The sequence below is a fragment of the Saccopteryx bilineata genome, chromosome 4, assembly GCF_036850765.1.
Source record: "Saccopteryx bilineata isolate mSacBil1 chromosome 4, mSacBil1_pri_phased_curated, whole genome shotgun sequence".
NCBI classification, from domain to species: Eukaryota; Metazoa; Chordata; class Mammalia; order Chiroptera; family Emballonuridae; genus Saccopteryx; species Saccopteryx bilineata.
This window is the reverse complement of record NC_089493.1, coordinates 36,870,904-36,894,279: the sequence shown is the minus strand read 5'-3', so window position 1 is coordinate 36,894,279 and position 23,376 is coordinate 36,870,904. Positions and strand designations below refer to the sequence as shown.

Here is a 23,376-nt window from a genome sequence, read left to right as displayed (position 1 = left end):
TCTTCAGGGGCTACCTACAATCCATTTTAAAATTTAAGGTGTCATGTTAACAAGCAAAATTCTTCTTTGGTACAGTGAATCACTGTTGTGTAATGATTGATTGCATTATTTCACTGATATTTGAAGTTGTTAATTTTATTGTTAAAAAAATCAAATCTATTTAGGATAGAATTTTAAATGTGTGTTGTGTGTGTGTGTGTGTTTGAATTTCAGGGGAAGATGAAAGGTGCTAAGGTCTGGTTAACTGCACAAGAGAAAAAACTACAGAAGATACTAAAGGATTCAGAAAATGAGACCTACTGTAAAAAGTATGAAGTAAGTATGACTTGTTTTTTTAAAATATATTAGCTTATTTAATTCTCATCAGGAGGTAGGACAATTATTAATGCCAAGTATGACTTTAAATGGTAATTTATTTGCAATTTATTCTTTTGGAAGAGTAGGATATTTTCAATCAGTTTTTAGGAAGTCTTTCATAGCTAATTATATCTAAGTTAACAAGTTTTAAGGCTGAATTCTAAGACTTCCAATTTTTTTTTTAGGTGAGAGGAAGGGAGATAGTGAGGCAGACTTCCATATGCACCCCATCCAGGATCCACCTGGCAACCCCACCTGGAGCCAATACTCGAGTACCAAGCTATTTTTAAGTGCCTGAGGCTAGTGTGCTCCAACTGAGCTGTCCTCAGTTCCCTGGGCCACACTCGAACCAGTTGAGCCACTGGCTACAGGAAGGGAAGAGGGAGAGCAGGGGGAGAAGGGTGGGGGAAAAGCAGATGGTCACTTCTCATGTGTCCCCTGACCAAGGATCAAATCTAGGATGTCTGCATGCTGGTCCAACATTCTATCCACTGAGCCACCAGCCAGGGCCAAGACTTGCAAATTTTAATGTGCATATAAAATGCGGGTTTAAATTCAGCAGTTCTGTGGCAGGGCCTGAGATTCTGCATTTCCAATAAGCTCCCAGGTTGTACTGATGCTGTTGGTTCTTGAGTGAAGATTGGCAAACGGTGGTCTGTGGGCCCTCCCACCTTGTTTTCGTAAATACAGTGTTACTGGAACATTGCCATGCCCATTAATGTATCGCCTGTGGCTGCTTTCACCTGACAACGCCAGAGGAGAATAGTTGCTCCTGAGACCATTGATCCACAAAGCCTAAGATATTTATTATCTTGCCTCTGCAGTAAAAGTTTTCTAATACCTGGTTTAGAGCTTTTCAGAATGAATATTGAATGAAAGAAACCAGGAAAATCAGGAGATTAAGAATGGGGCCATCCCAGAATTGCTAATAGGAGCCAACCAGAAGGTTCCACAGTCTTCCTCCCTCCCTCCCTCCCTTCCCTCCCTCCCTCCCTCCCTCCCTCCCTCCCTCCCTCCCTCCCTCCCTTCCCTCCCTCCCTCCCTCCCTCCCTCCCTCCCTCCCTCCCTCCCTCCCTTCCTTCCTTCCTCCTTTCCTTCTTTCCTTCCTTTCTTCCTTTTAATGAGAGGAGGGGAGGTAGTGAGATAGATTCCTACATGTGCCCCAACCAGGATCCACCTGGAAATCCTCCCTGCCCTGCCCCTCTTGGGTTGGTGCTTGGATCAGCCTGAGGCTCATGCACTGGGGCCCACCAACCTATCCTCAGTGCCGGGGCCCATACTCGAACAAGTTGAGTCATTGGCTTCAGGAGGGGAAGAGGGAGAGAAGGGGAGAGGGAGGGAAAGAGAAGCAGATGGTTGCTTCTCCTGTGTGCCCTGACCAGGAATTGAACCTGGGACATCCATAGGCTGGATCAGCACTGTATCCACTGAGCCACCGGCCAGGGCCCCTCAGTCCTGTTTCTTAGGACCCACTGTTCATGTACTCCTGTGCTCTCCACCAGTTCTCCATCCTGAATAAGGTGGAGATACTCTCATGTCCCTACACAGCACTTGGCACCTCTAGGCCTTCATTTCCCTATCTGTTAAGGGAGGGAGTTGGGTGAATCCAGCCTTTTTAACACTAACATTCAGTGGATTGTGTGACTCGCCCACCACACCATTTTTTTGGTTTGGAGCCATCGGAGAGGGAAGGGATCAGACAGCCTCGCCTTCCTTCTGTCTGAACTGCATGGGCCTCTTGAGCCTCTTCCCTTGCGCTCTGGTCTGCCACTGTTTCACTGACAAGACGGTCAGTCTCCGGTGAAGTCTCTCATGTCTTTGATTTAGTAATATACCACAGAGTTAGGTTTCTTAACTGAAAGACTTTATGAAGTCAATAATTAACAGGAAGAATGAATTATTCTTCAGTTTGCTCATAAAGTTTAATTTAAAATGCTGCCAATAATGATGGATAATGTCTTAAATAAAATTATACAAAATTAATGACTCTTACCAGTATGTCACACAAATGTGAATCAAGAAAAGTTTTATCAAAATATTGAGGGCAGAGACAAAGTACTTTCTGAAGTCTGTATGAAGACATGAGAAGAATTGGCTCAGCTAATCACGAACACCTCAAACCCCATTTATACATGTTGACTGCTGTCATATAATTCTCACTTTCTCTTATTGCTATTTTTTCTTTCTTTCTATTTTTCTGAAGTTGGAAACGGGAAGGCAGTCAGACAGACTCCCGCATGAGCCTGACTGGGATCCACCCAGCATGCCCACCAGGGGGCGATGCTCTGCCCATTTGGGGCATTGCTCCGCTGCAACCAGAGCCATTCTAGCGCCTGAGGCAGAGGCCATGGAGCCATCCTCAGCTCCTGGGCCACCTTTGCTCCAATGGAGCCTTGGTTGCGGGAGGGGAAGAGAGAGACAGAGAGGAAGGAGAGGGGGGAGGGGTGGAGAAGCAGATGGGTGCTTCTCCTATGTGCCCTGGCCGGGAATTGAACCCGGGACTCCTGCACACCAGGCCAACACTCTACCACTGAGCCAACCGGCCAGGGCCTGTCTTATTGCTATTGTATTGTGAACACATATTTGGGAACAGCAAACTCACACTTTCTATGTGGCATCATAACTTGTCCTCTAGAGCTGAGCGACCTTGCCTCTCCATTCCAGTGGAAATCCAGCAGTACTGACATGAGACACAATCTGCGACCTGTGTCGCTAGGATGGCACTTGAATGGTCAGGGCGCACTAAAGAAAGAAACCAGATTAGTGAGAGGGTCCTAAATTTAGAGATTTTTACCTTTATCTAAGTAAAAATTTAAATATAACATGCAGCTATGGACCTTAACATTGCAGATTACATTTGTACACTGATCTAAACATTTCAGCCTTTAAAATATTCTTCTAATTGTAGAGACTGCTGTCTTTTTTGGAGTCATTCAGTGAAGGAAAAAAACCATTTTTGGACATCTTGCCAATGAAAGGGAGGCTGGATGAGCTGGATGAAGATCAGTTACAGTTGAGAGAAGCCTGGAGTGGCCTCAACGACCAGGTGCTGTGTTATGCTGATGAGAAGAACATTTCACCTTTGTTTTTCCATCCCAACTTTGAATTTTCATGAGGAATTCTATAAAAGACAGAATAGGTGCTTCAACAGAAAGTTGAGAGAGTGCTCTTATATTTCCTCTGTGGTCTTTATATTTCCCTTCAATTCTGGGCTTGGCATTGTAGATCATCCATGTTCTTTTTTTTTTTTCCTTTTCTTTTTGGGACAGAGAGAGAGGGACAGATAGGGACAGACAGACAGGAAGGGAGAGAGATGAGAAGCATCAATTCTTCGTTGTGGCACCTTAGTTGTTCATTGATTGATTTCTCATATGTGCCTTGACTGGGGGCTACAGCAGGGTGAGCTCAAGCCAGCAACCTTGGGCTCAAGCTGGTGAGCCTTGTTCAAACCAGATGAGCCTGCACTCAAGCTGGCAACCTCAGGGTTTCGAACTTCAGTCCTCTGCCTCCCAGTCCGACACTCTATCCACTGCGCCACTGCCTGGTCAGGCAGATCATCCATTTCTGACCTGCAGCATCCTCTCTACCACGGACCATGTGTCATGGATAGTGTCATGTGTCACTATCAATAGTTGCTTAGAGGGGGTCAGGACAAACCCAGAGAGAATGTAAGAATGAATGTGTGTATGTGTGTCTGAATATATCTGTGCGATTTCTTTTTTTTCTTTTTGTATTTTTTCCGATGTTAGTAATGAGGAGGCAGACAGACAGACTCCCGCATGCACCCAACTGGGATCCATCGGCATGCCTACCAAGCGGCAATGCTCGGCCCCTCTGGGGTGTTGCTCCCTTGCGGCCAGAGCCATTCTAGCACGTGAGGCAGAGGCCATGGAGCCGTCCTCAGCGCCTGGGCCAACTTTGCTCCAATGGAGCCTTGGCTGCAGGAGGGGAAGAGAGAGACAGAGAGGAAGGAGAGGGGGAAGGGTGGAGAAGCAGATAGGCGCTTCTCCTGTGTGCCCTGACTGGGAATCGAACCCAGGACTTCTGTACACCAGGCTGAGCCAGCCGGCCACGCATGTGATTTCAGTCATTTTGCATTTATTGAGACTCAATAAATGGTGTATATTGCCCAGGATATGGTGTATATTGGTGTCCATTTCTTTGGATGTGCAGAAATTTTTTAGTTTGATATAGTCCCATTCATTTCTGTTTTTCTTTAATTCTCTTGCCTTTGGGGTCAAATTCATAAAATGTTCTCTATGGCCAAGGTCCATAAGGTTAGTACTTATGTTTTCTTCTATGTAATTTATTGTTTCAGATCTTATATTTAGGTCTTTGATTCATTTTGAATTGATTTTTGTGCATGAGGTGTAGTCCAGTTTCATTCTTTTGCATGTGGCTTTCCAGTTTTCCCAGCACCATTTATTGAAGAGGCTTTCTTTTCTTCATTGTGTGTTTTCAGCTCCTTTGTCAAAGATTCTTTTTCCATAAATATGTGGTTTTATTTCGGGCTCTTGATTCTGTTCCATTGGTCTGTATGTCTGTTTTTCTGCCAATACCATGCTGTTTTAATTATCATGGCTCTGTAATATAATTGAAAGTCAGGTAGTGTGATACCTCTGGCTTCATTCTTTTTTCTATGAGTTGCTTTGGCTTTTTGGGGTTGTTTATGGTTCCATATAAATCTGGTGATTTTTTTTGTTCTGTTTTTTAAAACTGCCATTGGGATTATTAATACCATTGAGGTTATAATGGGGATTGCATTAAATTTGTATATTGCTTTGGGAAATATGGCTATTTTAACTATGTTGATTCTTCCAATCCATGGAAATATTTTTCCATTTTATTGTGTCTTTTTCAATTTCTTTCAATAATGCTTTGTAATTTCCAGTATATAGGTCACTCACATCCTTTGTTAAGTTTATTTGTAGGTATTTTATTTTCTTGTTGCAATTGTAAAAGGAATTGTTCTTTTCAGTTCGTTTTCTGAAGTTTCATCGTTGGCATATAGGAAAGCAGTAGACTTTAGTATGTAAATGCTCTTTGGCCCTGGAAAAGTTCACCGATCCCTGCTTTAGTCTCTTGGGCATCAGCAGTGACAGCCTGTTTTAGAGTACAGTTTTCACACCATTTATGACAGGTGTTAGTAGTGTTCTGGTGGCTCAGAAAAGCTGCCCTCTCTGAGCCCCTGAGCCTGGAGAAGTAGTGCAACTCCCACAGCCGTCCCCTCCGTGGCTGTGCTCCTTGCATTCTCAGCTCCTGTTCCGATCACAGCTTGACAGCGACGACATCGCGGCAGGGGAGGGGAAGCTATTGTCTGGATAGTTCAGGCTGTTCCAGGCCACAGAGACCTGGCCTGATTTTTCTGAATATGATTTGGAAAAATTGCCTAAAATAATGAGAAAAAACCATAAAAAGAACCATTTTTGCAAGATTAAGTGCTGCAGATTGATAGTAACTTGAAAATCTATTTTTTTGTATTTTTCTGAAGTGAGAGGCAGGGAGGCAAAGAGACAGACTCCCGGATGCACCGTCCAGGATCCATCCGGCATGCCCACTAGGTGGCGATGCTCTGCCCATCTGGGGCATTGCTCCGCTGCAATTGGAGTCATTCTAGTGCCTGAGGCGGAGGCCATGGAGCTGTCCTCAGCACCCGGGCCAACTTTGCTTCAATGGAGCCTTGGGTGCAGGAGGGAAAGTGAGAGAGAGAGAGAGAGAAAGGAGAGGGGGAAGGGTGGAGAGGCAGATGGGTGCCTCTCCTTTGTTCCTTGGTCGGGTCTCGAACTCAGGACTTCCACACTCCAGGCCTACGCTCTACCACTGAACCAAGCAGCCAGGGCCTAAGCATTGTTAAAAAAAATTTGCCTTGCATGTAGTAGAATTTATGATGTTTTTAAAATAATTTTTATTTTTTTAATTACAGTTGGTATACATTATTATTATATTAGTTTTAGATGTATATCCCAGTGATTAAACATGATATAACTTACTCAGTGATCATGTGATAAATCTTACACCCATCTGACACCATACATAGTTATTAGACTATTACTGACTACATTCCCTATGCTGTACTTTACATCCCCATGACTATTCTGTAACAACCAATTTGTACTTCTTAATGCCTTCTCCTTTTTCACCCATCCCCCATTAAATGACCCATATAGTACACAAACTTTGCCAATGTTTTTCTCTGTATAGAAATAATTTAACTCTAAGAATAGTGGCAGTTTATTTAGTCGGAATAAAATGGAAAGAGAAAATACAGAATCAAAACTCATACTTTCATTAGAGGAAATCACTTGAGTGAAACAAATTTTTATTTGTGCTTGATCTTCGTAGGGGTACCTTTGAAATGAGAATACCAAAATGCCATCAAAGAGCCATGTGAGTTCAGATAAAAAACCCCATTCTTCATGGGGTCATCAGGAAAGGTGGTGGCCTGAGAGCTGAATTTTTATTGTATTGAAGAATTCTTGTCATCGGTGCAGAGTTCACGTTATTGCAGGGTTGTCCCCGGCCCCTCTGCTGACCACACTCTGCTATAACTGTGTACTTACCTGCTTTCCCTGCCAGGTGGTTAAGGCAAGAACTATAACTTTTATTTATCTGGTTTACCCTCAGATATAGAGGACTTTATGAAACTAACTCTCCCCTTCATGGCTCATGGGTCTTAACTCTTATTTTTATTCACTTGTGTAATTGTGTGTATTTACTTTTATACCCATACCCTCCTTTCATTCCCCTCTCTCCTTACGTCACCACTGTGATGTGCTTAACGTGGATCTCTTTATTTTATGTTTTCGCAGATAGGTGTTGTGTTTTTGTGTCCATGTCTTTTTAAGTTGTGTAAATTGATGTTATATGTTACTCTGTGTCTTACTTTCATTTCTGAGCACAAGGTATTTAAGATGCCTCCCTGCTGTCCTGTGTGTACATCTAATTTGTGTCCCGCTACCGCAAGCACTCTGTGTGATCACCACGTGTCCCCTACGCACTTCAGAACTCTTCTACTTCTTGATCCTGTTGCTTAGCCCAATAGATGATTCATAACTGTTTCTTCAGTGAATGAATGACTGTGTGAGGGAGTGAGTTTTGAAGGTGCTTAGTGAGGGGGGGGGAATCCAGGTAGAAGGGGCAGCAACAGCGAGACATGGAGGGGCAGTCAGTGTTTGGGGAAAGATGTAGTTGGCATTAGTGTGACTTGTGTGCCTGTAGGGAGTGGTGGAAAGGCTGAGGAAGAAGGTTGCCTGCATTGTGGGGAGTTTCAGTGAAAGACAGATATTCAAGAGATATGTAGAGATAATAATTTATAAACCTGTTTGCGAGGTGTCGTTGTAATGTCAGAGAACACAAGGGCATACAGCCTTTGAGTCCATGTCATCCAGTATAGTCGTCTACCCCTGCTTTGAGGGGTGCTTTAAATATTTCTAATTTCCCTCTCATAACTGATTATGGATTTATCGCAACATTTGTTTTTATTCGTGTATCCTCTTCTCCTACAGCTTTTAAGCAAATCATCTCAGTCAGCAGGTAGCCAAATGATATTTAGAACTAAAAGTTTACACATTGATAAAGATTTCCTTAACTAACGGATCAGAGAAACTTGAAAGAATTAAACATAATAGGCATGAGGAAATAAACTAGAAGAATGTCTACTGAGGAACACGGTCCCTTTTTTTTTTTTTCAGATTAATGTGTGGAAAACAAAGCTGAATCATGACTTGCCCTCTCCCCTGCACCAAATTGAAGCTTGGCTCCAGGAGGTGGAGAAGCTCGTAGGCGAAGACCTGCCAGCCACCTGGGGTCACGCGGAAACCATGGCGCTAGTGCGAGAGAAAATGGCTGTATTCAAGGTTGGAAAAAAAAGGAGCATTGCAGAATCTATACTTTGTTCGGACTGCTCTTGAGAAGGGCTTTGTTCTAGCAAGAGGGAAGAAAATCTTGTGGGCATTTGAAGGTGGTTGAGAATTATTCCCCTGGGGATATATGGGACCTGGAAGGTGCCTTCACATTCTTCATGAGCATGTACTTAGTTTAAGGTGGAAGCAATAAGAATAGAGTCCAGCGAGTTCTAAAGCTACTGAAAGTCTGATGAAAAAGGAGGGGGGAGACTGGGGGAGATTGAGTCCTCACTCAGATGGCATGAAGAATTTGGAATATGAGATTTATAGCATTTGAGCACATAAAAATATATCTGAAAACAAAAAGATTTTAATAAGCTTTGCCAAAGAAACTGCAGTCTGCCTCTCTGTAAAACTGTGCCAGTTTAAAACATGATGAAAACATTTATTCACAAAACCTTAGATGCAATGCGTGCATAGCGCAGATGAGACAAACAAACCCTCAGTTACAATGTTCAGCAATACAACCAGTTCACATCATGTTAAATTTCCTTCCAGAGTCTGATGGATAAACTTGACTGGCACTGGAACACTCTCCTGGCATTTGAAAACAGAGATGAAAAGCAGTTGCCGTTGGTACCACCTTACAAACTGGAGGAAATGAAAAGACGGTTTGTAACACTCCCCCTTCACAGCTGCTGGAGCCGCTCGTGTTTGAGCACTCAGTGGTGCTGTAGGGACCAGAAAATGTAGATTTTTAGATCATTTCTGAGAAATAGTCCTTAAATCTTGGTAACAGTACTTTCCCTGTTTCTGTAAAACATAATGTCATGCTAACATGCTGTCTCTTTATATTGAATGGGACGATGTGGTGGTAGAAGAAGTTCTGGGTTTACAGTCAGACACTGAGCTCTGTATCCCAGTTCTGGCCAAGTGACTCTGTCTTTCTGAGCGTGTGTCCTTGTTTGTCAATATAGGATCATGATAATCACCGTGTGCACTTCTCCTAAGGATACCGGGTGAGGGAGGAGATGCATGAAAGCACTTTAGAAACGCTAATACTGCAAATACAAAGATTATTTCATTGCTGGTTTCCACATCTTCTCTTTTCTTACTACTTATAAGCAACTTACTAGAATGATTATAAGAGAGTATTTGCCTTAATGAAAACTGTTCTTACTATGAAAAGGCTGAAGGTATAGTTGCATTAAGTTATACAGAAGTTTTCAAATTTGGTAGGATATTTTGGAGATGAACGTTTTATTATCGGATTTCTCAGTAGGGTTATAATTTCTTCAGAAAAATGTTCTGTTAGATGTTTTCACCTTAGAAATATAATAGTTGTTATAGATCTAGCCAAAATGTTTGTTTTTGTTTAAAAAAGATTTAAAGATACATCTGAGTACTGTGTGTTTTAAAGGCAAATTAGAGTTCCAGTATTTTTAAAAATGCTACATAGCTCACATTTGTCCCATAACACGAAGTTAAATTCTAAAACCTGCTCTATTTTCCAGAATCAACAATATTTCGGGGAAAAAATTCATTCCACTCTTAGAGTTTCATTACTATAAGTGCTCAGTCCTTGGTCTGCTAGATGAAGTGAAATCCAAATTGGGTGTTTGGAACATCAAATACGGGAGCAAAGAATCTGTGGAGTTGCTGCTGGAAGACTGGCACGTAAGCGTTTTATTTCACGTCTTAGAAAACCGTCCGTGTCTGGGTGCTGGGATGCATTTCTCCTTGGCACAGTTTCCCTTTCCCTTTTCAGGTTCTTAGCTGGGTATTTTTTGGTACCTTCCATTGCCTGGAGAAAAGAATTATAGGTTGTCAAATAACAGACACCAGGGAAGAATAAGAGTGAAAATATTATTATTTACTACAACAGGGGAGATTCCGTTAACCAGCTAATTAACATAATAGCTAGAGAAAGTCTTGATGTTATTTCCATTAAAAATGTCTATTTTTATTTACTGGACATGTTATTTTTTCCCCACTCAGGTAAATGGTTTTATTCAAAAATTAAAATTTGTTTTGAACATTTTATCCTTAGCCTTTCAGTTTTAAGGGTGAGAAAAGCAGTATATTTTGCATTGAGGCTTTTTTTTAGGGAGAGGGCTTAGCTCTAGAAATTTATAGAAAGAAACGTCACAAATGACTTAAATGTAAGTATATATTCATTGGTAAATTAAAAGTAAAACATCCTAGGAATGTCAAATGCTACTTGCTGTTTCCTTCTTTTTTGGATGAGGGACAAAAAGAAAAACCCAAGACTGTAAACTTCATTGCATAAAGTTGAAAAACAGGAAGAGAGATTTATTACAATTTATGATTTGAACATTGTACATTCCCAAATAGAAAGCGTCATTCTAAATTAGATTAGACTTTGAATATATTTATTTTTCTTTTTTCTTTGAATATTAATGCTTCCATTTAAATTAATCATATGATCAGTATACAATAATGTACAATAAATACAGTTGTTAATTAACTGTATTTTTCCATAGCATAATTTGCTTGTATAGGACACATAATAATTTATTGTTCCACTTATTTATACATTCATTGGTTGATTCTTGTATGTGCCCTGACTGGGGATTCAACCCACAACCTTAAGCATGTTGGGACAATACTTTAACCAACTGAACTACCTGGCTAGGGCAGGACACATAATAATTTAGTTAATGGTAATTTCTCAAATGTTTTTGCAAGATGGATAGTATCTATTTATATCTATAACATACTCAAATATATCTAATAAAAAATTATTTAACACTAATATAAATATATGAAAGAAGAGAAACATATACAAATTATGCAGTATTAGTAAATAGATCAGGTAGAAGATTTTGAAGTAGCTATAAATACTCAGCATGCTTTTTCCCACCAGAGGAAAACCATTATGGAACCATAGCACCATGTTAAGATCAATTTTTCAGGTTTCATACCTGATGCAATAGTCCTCCTCATAATTCAGTCTGCTGGACCTTCTCTGTCTCTTTCTTACCACCCTGCCTTTTTGCCTCCTTGAGTCTATAGAAAGAATGCCTTAAACAAGTGTTAGTGTCTAAGTGTCTCATCACTGTTTCTATGTCTGGTTCTGGATTTCTCTGCACATTTTAAAAAGTAAAAGCTGTCAATATGTTTTTGTCCCCTTTCCCCCCCAGAAATTTATTGAAGAAAAAGAGTTCCTAGCTCAACTTGAAACTGCTTTTCAAAAATGTGAAGAACTTCATATGAATTTGGGTAAAGCTTTTTGATGGAATGATCGCTTAAAAAGAGCATTTTATCTCTTTTCACTTTCTTTAGACCTTAATATTTTATATGCACATTTTCTTTGGGAAATTCTTACATTTACTTTTAATGTTAAAGTACATATTGATTTTGCTACTGTTAATATGCAAATATTTATCTTAACGGTATTTTATTAATAAAAACTATTTTCTAAGATTTCTTTCTTGTTAATATTCTAGGTGGAGAATATCAGAACATTAGTGAACAATATATGATGGTGGAAGATAATATTTCCATGTATAGAAATAGTATATATGATGTGAAGTCCACTCTGCAAAACGTTCTGACAGGTTGGACTACTTATTTGGAAAAGCTTCGCTTCCTAAAGGCTTGTTTTGAGGAGACAAAGAAGGAACCAATTTTAGAGGTATCTGCAGTCGAATGACACCTGCTCAATTGTCCTTTTCTGTCTTGTATTGCAAGACAATTGTATTGTTTGGAGACCCTCATTTTTAGTCCAAAAATTAGATATTAGGGAAGAGTAAGCAGTACTGTTGGAAAATTCTTGAAGGTTTGGAAAGAGTTTAGTTTTGTCTGAAGATTACCACCCAAGGCAGTTTTCTCCTCATTATAGGTCACACACATACACACACACAGCTTTATTGAAGTATACTTTACATACACAGTATAGCTTTTGGAAGATATAGTGCTACATTTTTACGAAAGGAAATAAAAACATATCTTTCAACAACTGAGTCTAAAAATCAGAATAAATGAATAAACAGATCAGAAACATACTCAGATACAGAGAACATTTTGACATGATCGAGATGGGAGGAGAGTTGGAAGGATGGATTAAAAAGGTAAAAGGATTCAGAAGTAGAAATTGGTCATTACAGAATAGTCATGGGGATGTAGAGTATAGTATAGGGAATGTAGTCAATATTCTAATAACTATGTGTGGTGTCAGATAGGGGAGAAGTTTATCAGGATGATCATTTGGTATGTAATGTCTAATCACTGGGGTGTACACCTGCAACTAATATAATAATGTATATCAACTGTAATTGAAAAATAAAAAAAGATTAAAAATAGAAAATAAATTGATGTTTTAAAATGTTTAATTTTGACATGATACTTTTGAGCTCTAAAATCTTTCTGAGTTTCAAGAGGAAAAAAATCAGAAGATGATGGAAGGAACTTCAGTGTAATTCATTATTATTTTCATTTGCTATTCATGTAATAATCTGTTTTATGATCATTCTCTGAAGTAGTTATTCTTTCATTTGTCTTCTGTTGCAAATGGATATAGCTAGCCTCTCAAATTAAACGTTTGCTAGGGAAAAACTAAAATTACTTAACAGAAAATAGGCTGTTCGTATGAAAAATAGAATTTGCGTAAGTGTATGAGTATAAAAAGATTATCTGAGGGGTTAGTGAGACATTATTCCTCCCTGTCACCCTTTATTAATACTAGAAAACCAGGTCTTTGGCTTTCAACAGTTTTTCAAGTGCTTTTATTATTAAAATTTACAAACTCTGAGAAACAGAATACTTTAAGCCTTTTGGTTCCCAAACTGTGGTGAGGTGCCCTGAGCTGCGAAAGAGAACTCTTGAAGTTAAAAAAAAAAAAAAGAAGTTAAAGATAATTTAAATTTTGAGGGAGACACAATAAGACTGGTCTGTTGGACACTATGCAGTTGTTTGGACCTGACTACTTAAAAATGGGAGCTTTCAGATCATTTTTCTTGCTGGAGGAAATCCATGAAAAAATTACTGAGACATTGAAGGCATCATGAACTAAGTTTGAGAACATTTGCTCTAAGCTGATCAGCCACTTAGAAAGGAAGATGAGATGCTTCCTACATGTCCCGGATCGGGAGTGATAACAGACGGCTAGAGCTGGCCAGTTAGGGCGTAGGGATCAACAGGGCTAGATCACCAGGGTTGGGAGGGAGGTGTCTAAAGAGAGGGTCAGAATTCTGCAAAAGCCTCACACTCACTTTTGCTTATAATCAACCTTGGTAAAGATCTATTGATAGATCATAGAAAGATAAATATTTTGTCATTAAAATATTTTACCTATATGTCATGTAGGTTCCCTTTGAGACACTATCCCAGTGGAATTTAGAACATACTACCTTAAATGAAGTAGGAAATTTCTTAATTCAAGTCAGCAATGCTGAAATTGGATCATCTATTTCTAAAGAACTGAGAAGGCTGAATAAAAGATGGAGAAAGTTTGTTACAAAAACTCAGCTGGTAAGTTTTGGGGTTTGTTAACAGCTTTATTGAGATATAAAATCAGATACCATACATTTCATTCATTGAAAGTATCTCACAGTGGTTTTTAGTATATTCAGAGCTGGGCAGTGGTTACCACAAACAATTTTAGAACATTGGCATCGCTTCAGAAATGAACTCTGTACCCATTAGTAAGCACTCTCCATTTTCTCCTACCCTCCCCAGCCCTAGGCAAATGCTAATTCACCTTTTGTCTCTATAGATTTACCTATTTTGGAAATTTCATATACATGGAATCATATAATATATGGTCTTCTGTTTCAGGCTATTTTCATTTATTGCAGTGATTTTCAACTGGTGTGCCTGACTGTTTAGTAGGGAGCAGTGGCCTCCTTTCCTTTAGTTTTTTTTTTTAAATTACTGATTTGAGAGAGAGAGAAACATTGATTTGTTGTTCCATTTACTTATGCATTCGTTGGTTGATTCCTGTGTGTGCCGTAACCAGGGATCGAACCTGCAACCTTGGTGTATCAAGATGACTCTCTAACCAACTGAGCTACCTGGCTAGGGCCTGACCTCTTTTTCTTTGGATTGTCAAATAAAAAATAACAACAGACAACCCAACAATAGCTGTCCAATGTAAACAAAAATTATACTTATTTTTTTAATCAAATTTATTTTTTTGGTGTGCCGCAGAATTTTAGTAATTAGTTTATATGTGCCATGAGATGAAAAGGGTTGAAAATTGCTGACTTAGAGTAATGTTTGCAAGGTTCCTTCATGTGGTAGTATCTATTAGTTCTTTGCTTTTTACCGGCAAATAATAATAGTCAATTGTATGGATATACCACATTCCATGTACTCATTGATCAGTTGATGTACATCTGGGTTCTTTCCACCTTTTTGACTCATGAATAATGTTGCTCTGAACATTCATGTACTAGTTTTTGTGTGGACATAGAACACAGCCTTCCATTTGAAATTCCTTTACTGTTAAAGAATAATGTTACAGCCTGAACAATGGTGGCCCAGTGGGTAGAGCGTCAACCTGGGATGCTGAGTCCCAGGTTCAAAACCCCACGGTCACCAGCATGAGCATAGGCTCATCTGGCATGAGCACAGAGTTGCTGCCTTGAGTGTGGGATCATCAACATGATCCCATGGTGAGTGGCTTGAGCAAAGGGGTCAGTGGCTCAGCTGGAGCCCCCTGGTCAAGACATGTATGAGAAGCAATCAATGAACAGCTCAAGTGATGCAACTATAAAAAAAAAGAAGAAGAAGAAGAAGAACGTTAAATATATTTGCCTACTAGATTTTAAGTTCCTTGAGAACATACATTGAACTTTATTTATCTTTATATTTGGCAGTGTGCTTCATAAAAGCCGACTATACATAAATTTCTAATTTAAATTATTAACTCTTTTTCTTAGTCTTCACAATTTGAGACAGGTATTTTATGGGAAATGCTTACATTTTAAAATGTATTGACTATAATATATCTGTTTATTATTGGTAATAATACATTTTTGCATGAAAAATATAAGCACTAAATTTTATGACATTAATTTTATATAGGAAATGAAACTGCCACTTATAAAAAAACAGGATCAGCCCATTCTTGACAATTCTGAAAATATTCAGCCATCTAAAGAAGACAAAACAACTTCTGATTTTTCATCCACTGAGCCATTAGGACTTCCTGAAAGTCACAATCAGAATGTAAAGGTAAAACAGTCATACTTTGTTTCATTTGTATAAAGCAGTAATTTAATTTTGCTGTTTTTCTGTTGAAAAAGCCATATTGTTGAAACAGTGGTAAATATGATTATTAGATCATATTAAAAGCATAATCATTTTCCAGTAAAATGCTGATGGGGTTTTCTTCCTGAAGTCTTTATTGTTAGTCCTACATCTTTCAGTTACGGAGGAGGGGATTCCTGACTTCTCAGCTGGGGAAAAGGGACCGATGTTTTTTCTTCAGATTACTTCTGACTGGTGCTTAGACACTGTCCAGCTTCAGGCTAGTCCCTGACCTGTGTCTTGTTTCCATTCTGTAAAATGGGGGCAAATATAATCTTTATTTGTTGCTTTGTTGGGTAAGAGAATGATCTTAGATTATAGATAAGTATATGCAAAAAGGGACAAAAAAAATCAAAGTCATTCCCAGGTATTATACCTATGGCTTGGGAAATGTGCCTTCTTCAGGATAACTTACCATTTTACTGAAGAATGTAATGTTTAACTGGCTTTGGCCAGTGGCTAGGACGGAGTGCCAGTATTTCCCTACTGCTTGTAAGACCTAATCAGAGAAATCAGGAAAGATTTGGCTTTGTGCAATATACTTTTACAATAGAAGAATATAGAATAGTGTATTCTTCTAACATATTTAAAATGCAATCTGGTAAAAAAAAAACAACTTAAAAAATGTATTTATTGCCTGACCAGGCGGTTGCTCAGTGGATAAAGCATTGGCCTGGGACGCAGAGGACCCAGGTTCGAAACCCCAAGATCACCGCCTTGAGCACTGGCTCATCCAGCTTGAGCACGGGCTCACCTGCTTGAGCATGGGGTCACTGGCTTGAGTGTGGGATCATAGACATGACCCCAAGGTCACTGGCTTGAGCAAGGGGTCACTCACTCTGTTGTCCTCCAGTCAAGGCACATATGAGAAAGCAATCAGTGAACAACTAAGGAGACAAAGGAGCACCAACTATGAATTGATGCTTCTCATCTCTCTCCCTTCCTGTCTGTCTGTTCCTATCTGTCCCTCTCTCTGTCTCTGTCAAAAAACAAGAATGTATTTATCATGTAAAGCTGTAATATATCAACCTAGTGGATATTGAAAGATTATTGAGGGGAAAAGGCTTAATTTTGTTGAAATTTGATTCTCTCTCTTCTTGAGGATGTTTTGCAACTAGTATTGCTGATACTGTATTGAATTTAAAAAATTTTTAACTGAATTTTATTTAAGGGACACCGGTTAACATAATTATACAGGTTTCAGGTGCCCAATTCTACAACACATCTCTGTACACCGTATTGAGTTCACCCTCACCCCCGCAGGTCAAGACTTCATCCATCATTATTTATCACCTCTGTGCCTTCCTCCACCTCCCCCCTCACCCCTGGCAATCACCACACTGTTGTCCCTGCTCATGTGTTATTTTTTTTCTCTATCCCTTCACCTCCCTCGCCCAAACCCTGCCCCAACAGCTGTCAGCTTACTCTCGATGTATGAGTCTGTTTCTCTTTTGCTTGTTAGTTTATTTTGTTCATTAGATTCCACATATAAGTGAGATCATATGATATTTGTCTTTCTCTGCCTGGCTTATTTCACTTAGCATAATGATCTCCAGGTCCATCCGTGCTGTCAGAAAAGGTAAGATTTCAAGGGTTATAAATGTATTTATAGAAGCAATACCTTAGAATTTTTCTAAGATTTCATCTTCTTATATGTAAAATGGAGATAATAGTAACCAACTGATAGGCATGCTATTATCATTAAGAAAACAAATGTGGATAAACCTTTTAATATTTAAAGTGATATGGACTATCATAAAGTATTATTGTCATTGTCCAAAAACTGAGTCTTAAATCATTAAAATATGTTGAATTGGCACTCTTTAGGAAAAAAAGAGGTAACTTTTTAACATTGAAAATTATTTTATAATAAAAACATTGCCATTTTCTTAGTGATAATTTTGAACATTGTAGGCTGAGGAAGAATATGAGAAAGGAAATGAAGAATTCACTGGGCAACTAAACGTGGCTGAAGAGGTAAAAAAACTCACTGGAGAAGTGGAAATCTGGGAAGCAGAAACCAAATCTGTTTTGGATCTTCTGAGACACCAAGATGATGTTGATACTTCAGTGGAAGAACCTTTGCAGGTGTGACGCATAAGAGTATTAAAAGGACAACTTTCATGATTGTAGACTTCTGTATTAAGATAAATAAGTTTTAGAGTAAAGAGTAATACTACTGTTTGGATTTTCTTTGTTGGGACTTTTTCAAATAGCATGGATTCTCATTCATGAATCCTTCAAGCTGTGATTTTGCTTGAAGACAGAGGATAGATTGGACAACCATTAATAATACCATATAAATCGAAGTTCTTGAATTAATTTTCCCAGCTGCAAAATGGAGATTAAAATATTTCTTGTGTGAGAGGGCAATGAGGAGATAAGTGAGTTCAGTCTCATATAGCTCAGTGCAGTGTGAATATGAGAGATTATGCAATCCATGCTTTGAAAGCTCACCCACTAATTAAGTCACTTTCCCTTCTTTATGTAGAGGAGGTTGACGGATGTTGTTAAAACTGTTCTGTCTTCATTCTCAGGCAGTCGACTCATTGAAAAGCAATGAGGCAAGATTGTGTTTTAATATCACTCAGTTCTCCTGGGAATGAACTTACAATCATGGTTTCTACTGAGTTCCAAGCTCAGCTATAAAATCCATGGAGCATATCATAAATTACAGCAAGATGGAAAGGTTCCGGAATAAAGGAACATTTGTGTAATTCTTTTAGATCTACATTTCTGAAATGGTGTATACATAGCATTTTGTGTTTTCACTATTTATAAGAGTGATACTTTTTATTGTTTGGGGCATATTATATATATAAACGTGCCCGTGCCGTAAGCCAGTGCCTTTCTAATTTTATTTTTATTTATCTGCTGTATCTGGAATTTATTTTAGAAAAACAAGTGGGAAATGAGAAATTTAATATTTAAAAGTATTTAAAAAAATAACAGTGAAAACACAAACATGCTAAAACATAACTTCCGTTAAGAAGGCATTAATTAGGTCTTTATTGAATCAAGATTAATATTGTAAAGTAAGAACTGCAAGTTGCTGAACAGTACAGGTGATGTGATCCTTTTAGTGCTTTTTAAAACGGTTGATTTTTTTTATACTTTATGCTTTGATATCCATAGAAAGGATGTGTAAGGGTATACAAATAGCTAACTCTGTCTGTCTTGATACTACTGCACTATGCCCAGCTCTTAGCACATTTCCTGGTACATAGTGGACATAAAGTATTTTTTAAATGAATGTGTATGAATGGTTGACTAAATAACCACTAAGGGAGAGATGAGGAAGAAGAGGAACTTCTTTTTTCTTTTTTTTTAAATTCATTAGAGTGACGCTGATTAACATAATTATACAGGCTCAGGTGCCCAATTCTGTAACACATCTCTGTATACCAGTATTGTGTGTTCACCCCACCGAGTCAAGTCTTTGTTCATTGCCCTATACCCCCCAACCCGCCCCGCCCCGCAATCACCACATTGTTGTCCATGTCCACGAGGGGTTTTTTGGTCCTTTTTTTCCTCTATCCCTCCACCACCCTCACCCAAGCTCCCCCTCCCCCAACAGCTGTCAGCCTGCTTTCTCTGAATGAATCTGTCTCTATTCTGCTTGTTAGTTCATTTTGGAGGGACTTTTTCTTTATGTGTTGCACTTTCTATTCTTTTTTTATTTTATAATTTTATTTTTTTAATGGGGTGACATCAATAAATCAGGATACATATATTCAAAGATAACAAGTCCAGGTTATCTGCACTTTCTATTCTTGTTCATGTTTTTTACATGAGCATTTGGTACTTTTATGTAACCAAGATTTACCCAAAAAGGGTAAAACATTGAAATTATACATAAACATACATACTAATTTTAGACATTTAAATACGGCATTAAGGTATAAAGAATAAAATTAAAGTCATCATAATTCCACTACTCTAAGATAAATGAGATAAACATTTACGTAGTTGATATCACACAGTATAATTTCTGTCTTGTCATACCCATGCCACTTTAAAGTTGTAAGTGAAAAAAAATTTTTTTGCTAACTTGATAACAAATGTGATACCTCATTGTTTTAATTGGTATTTATTTGATTGCATGTAAGATTCAACTTTTAAATGTTCATTAACATTTTCTCTGTGATCTGTTCTTTATTTTCTGAGTTTTCTTTGGGATTTTAGTCTTTTTCTTATTGAAATAAGCTCTTTGAACCATGAGCCATTTTTATTTGTGGAGAAAATATTTTTACCAAGTTGTTGACTTTTAAGTTGTTTGTTTTACTTTACATGGAAAATTTTTATATTTATGTAGTCATTTCTATTCCTACTCATATGTCTAAAAAGGTCCTCCACACTCAGAGAGCAATTCAACTTTTACAGATAATTTCTTCTCTTTGTAGTTTTATATTTAACTTTCTGATAAATCTGAATTTATTTTTGGTATGTGGTATAAAGCACGGTTCTAAAAATATTATTTTCCAGTAGCCATTTTCTCCAGAGATGTTATTAGATTTCCTTGCAACTGATTTGACTTAGAGCACCTTACTTTTTTAAGGTTTATTACTACTAGTATCTCAACATATTTTCTCCCTGTTGGTATTGTATGACTTTTAGTCTTTATTTTATTGAAGTGCTTAGTATATAAAGAATAATCTATAAAAGACTATGGTTAGTATCTGACTGCATAAATGTAAAATTTCAAAATAACATTCTTTAGAATATAAATTGGCCTCATTTGGATTAATAATTAACCTTTTATGACTTCTGATTAAAGTTAATGTCTAACATTAATCAAAATGTTTATTGTGATCTCGCTTTAATTTGTTTGAATAGCATCTTATTGCCAAAGGGTCTATGTATGAAGAGCTTGTGTCTAGAATGGAAGACACATTACAAATGGATGTACAAAATATTTCCAGCCAGCAGTCCCTCGAACATGTTCTCAGAGCTGGGCTTCAAGCAAAGATTCAAGAAGCTAAGGAGAAAGTCCAGGTCCCTCTTTCATATTCCCTATTCTTGAATTTAGTTTTTAAAACCAAGTGGTCAGTGGGAGGATGGGGAAATGGGGGGGAGGTTATCCTGTAGTTTGGAAATGTTTTGTATATATTTTATCTTTTATTGCTTTATCATTTAAAGCATATTGGAGAATATCACTATAATAAATAAGGTACTCTTATGGCTAGCGGGAAAATATGAGTAGCTACCCAAAGAAAATATTTATTAATTTACGCATTTTGTATGAAGTTGGGCCCAGTGTTAAGCTGAGAATTTTGTCTTTACAGATCAACATGGTAAAATTAGTTGCATTGTTAAAGAATTCAGCTGATGTCTCCCCAGACCTGGATGTAAGGCGGAAGGTAGAAGAATCACTGAAGGACCTGGAATCATACATTACAAGAGCTGAGCAGTTACTTGGCCAGAGAGACAACCAAAGTAAACTGGTTTCCAAGTACAAGGTGGGACTCTTTCAACTATTGAATATAGGAGTTTTATTCTTAGCAACTATGTACTTTGAAATCAAGATGTTTCCATCACTGTGATCATACATGAAGTTATTGTACCTTTAAACTTTTCTTCAGTTTTATACATTGTTCCCCTGAGACTCTTAAAAACAAACATTAATATGGAGAATTTTAAAAATTCAGTATATTATTTTAGACCTGCTGAATAGATTCAATGACACAGTGTAAAGAACACAGCTGACTCTGTGACATTGAGCAAGAATTTAATTTCTCTCGTTTTTTTAAATCAATGAAATGGGCATCATAATTCTAGCCCTACCTAGCTGCCAAATTTGTTAAGGTTTCAGATGAAAATAAAGCATATGAAGACACTTCGAGTAGTTACAATTCTTCAACTGTAAAATAACCTTCTTATTATTAAAATGAAACAAGTTATTTAGGGACATACGCTTATCAATAATGACCCAAGGATGTTGTGTATGGAAATAGCTATAGGTTGACTTTTCATGGTTTGGTAGGCAGCTTAAGATGTATCCAGATTAGAGGCTCACTATTAATTAATGCAGTGGGAGATATTTGAGGGGGCGGGAAGTAAAGGTAAAACCAGGTATCTATATGTGGACCATTGCAGCAGTAGGATAATACATGTTCCTTTCCTTCATTCATTTATTCAGCAGATAACATACTTCTTGAACATTTAAAATGAGCAAGGCATTTTGTGGGAGGCAGAGATGAAATAAAACAATACTTCTCCCGGTGCCACACTGCTCCCAGTTTGTTTAGGAAAAGGAGCTCCTGCCAGAGCCTCTCTCTATGCCCACTGTGGCCTCTCTTTCTTAGGGGCCTCAACTCTATTTTGGCTTTGTGGATTGATAACCAGGCTGGACCCTATTGTCGGCCATTTCTTTTATTTTAAGTAAGAGGAGGTGAGATAGACAGATTTCCACAGGTGCCCTGACTGAGATCCACCCAGCAACCGCCATCAGGGGCCAATGCTTGAATCAATCAAGCTATCCTCAGGTGTCTGAGGCTGACGCTTGGACCAACCAAGCTATCCTCAGTGCCCAGGGCTGATGCTCAAACCAATTGAGCCACTGGCTGCGAGAGGGGAGGAGCGAGAGAAAGGGGAAAGGGAGGGGGAGAAGCAGACGGGCACTTCTCCTGTGTGCCCCGACTGATAATTGAACCCAGGATATCCACATATCAGGCCAACGTTCTGTCCACTGAACCAACTGGCCAGGGCCAGGAAAGAGAGAAGGGAAAGAAAATGGAGAAGCTCTGGGTCCCTTCCCTACCAGAAAAGAGAGGTGCCCGTTCCCACACCATTCTCCTCTGCCTGCCCACCCTCCTTTTGGAATCTCGGGCCTTGGTTTTCCCTTTTTCCTCCAGCAGTCAGTGAAGTACATCCATTTTCACAGCAGACACAAGGTCCCTGCCACCCAGATACTTCTCTGAGACCCCCTGGGACTCCAGGAACACACATGAATGATAGGAGCCCGCTGCCAGCATACAGGGTTAGAATATCTCTCTAGTTCATAGTCAAGCAGTCCTCATGGGAGCCTTAGCCAAGGTCCCTGGGGCTCAGCATTGCACCTTTTGTGCAGGAGACCCATAGTAAATATGTAATGAATGCAAGGACGAATTCCTGCTCATCTCCATTGCTTTCTCCCCTAGTATTACTTCTGTCTTCTTGTCTCCTTGGAGCAGGTGTCCCCAAACTGCGGGCCGCATGCGGCCCCCTGAGGCCATTTATCCGGCCCCCGCCACACTTCAGAAGGGGCACCTCTTTCATTGGTGGTCAGTGAGAGGAGCACATTGACCATCTTATTAGCCAAAGGCAGGCCCATAGTTCCCATTGAAGTACTGGTCAGTTTGTTGATTTAAATTTACTTGTTCTTTATTTTAAATATCCCGTTTAGTTTTTTTACTTTAAAATAAGATATGTGCAGTGTGCATAGAGATTTGTTCATAGTCTTTTTTGTAGTCCGGCCCTCCAACTTTCTGAGGGACAGTGAACTGGCCCCTGTGTAAAAAGTTTGGGGACCCCTACCTTAGAGTTTTCTGCCTCTTTCACAGGCCTTAAACTGTCTTTTCTTCTGTCATTCACTAGTCACCTAAGCTAGGATTCTGTTCTTATAAAGTATTGGCAGATAATACTCTGTGAGAGCTGGTGAGGAGCAGACACATTCCTGGCAAGGCATTTTCCTTTCCTGTCTACTGCTGCTCCTCCCTGGGGCAGGGCTGGTCATGTGGTTGGCTCTGTGCAAAACTTAGGAGCGTATGGCATGGTACTGTTGCCTTCTTACAGCATAAAATACTCGTGTACAACATTAAATATTTGCCATACTAATCCCACTGTAAATTGTGTCTGATTGCAACGCTAATCTCTTATATATGCTAGTATACTCTTCATGTTGTATTGCTAAGGAAGTGCG

At 38.8% G+C, this 23,376-nt stretch overlaps 1 protein-coding gene across 7 annotated transcripts in view; it reads left to right on the top strand.

Moving 5' to 3' along the window:
• The window catches only part of SYNE2 (spectrin repeat containing nuclear envelope protein 2), a 351,348-nt gene that overhangs the window by 116,310 nt on the left and 211,662 nt on the right, over positions 1–23,376 (top strand). For all 7 annotated transcript variants that reach the window (XM_066272842.1, XM_066272840.1, XM_066272839.1 and 4 more), the window contains exons 10-21: positions 214–315; positions 3,266–3,403; positions 8,049–8,213; positions 8,760–8,872; positions 9,716–9,878; positions 11,366–11,444; positions 11,672–11,859; positions 13,530–13,694; positions 15,252–15,401; positions 17,391–17,564; positions 20,313–20,471; positions 20,762–20,935. In XM_066272842.1, the coding sequence (XP_066128939.1) occupies positions 214–315; positions 3,266–3,403; positions 8,049–8,213; positions 8,760–8,872; positions 9,716–9,878; positions 11,366–11,444; positions 11,672–11,859; positions 13,530–13,694; positions 15,252–15,401; positions 17,391–17,564; positions 20,313–20,471; positions 20,762–20,935 (1,770 nt within the window). The remainder of the gene's footprint in view (positions 1–213; positions 316–3,265; positions 3,404–8,048; positions 8,214–8,759; positions 8,873–9,715; positions 9,879–11,365; positions 11,445–11,671; positions 11,860–13,529; positions 13,695–15,251; positions 15,402–17,390; positions 17,565–20,312; positions 20,472–20,761; positions 20,936–23,376) is intronic.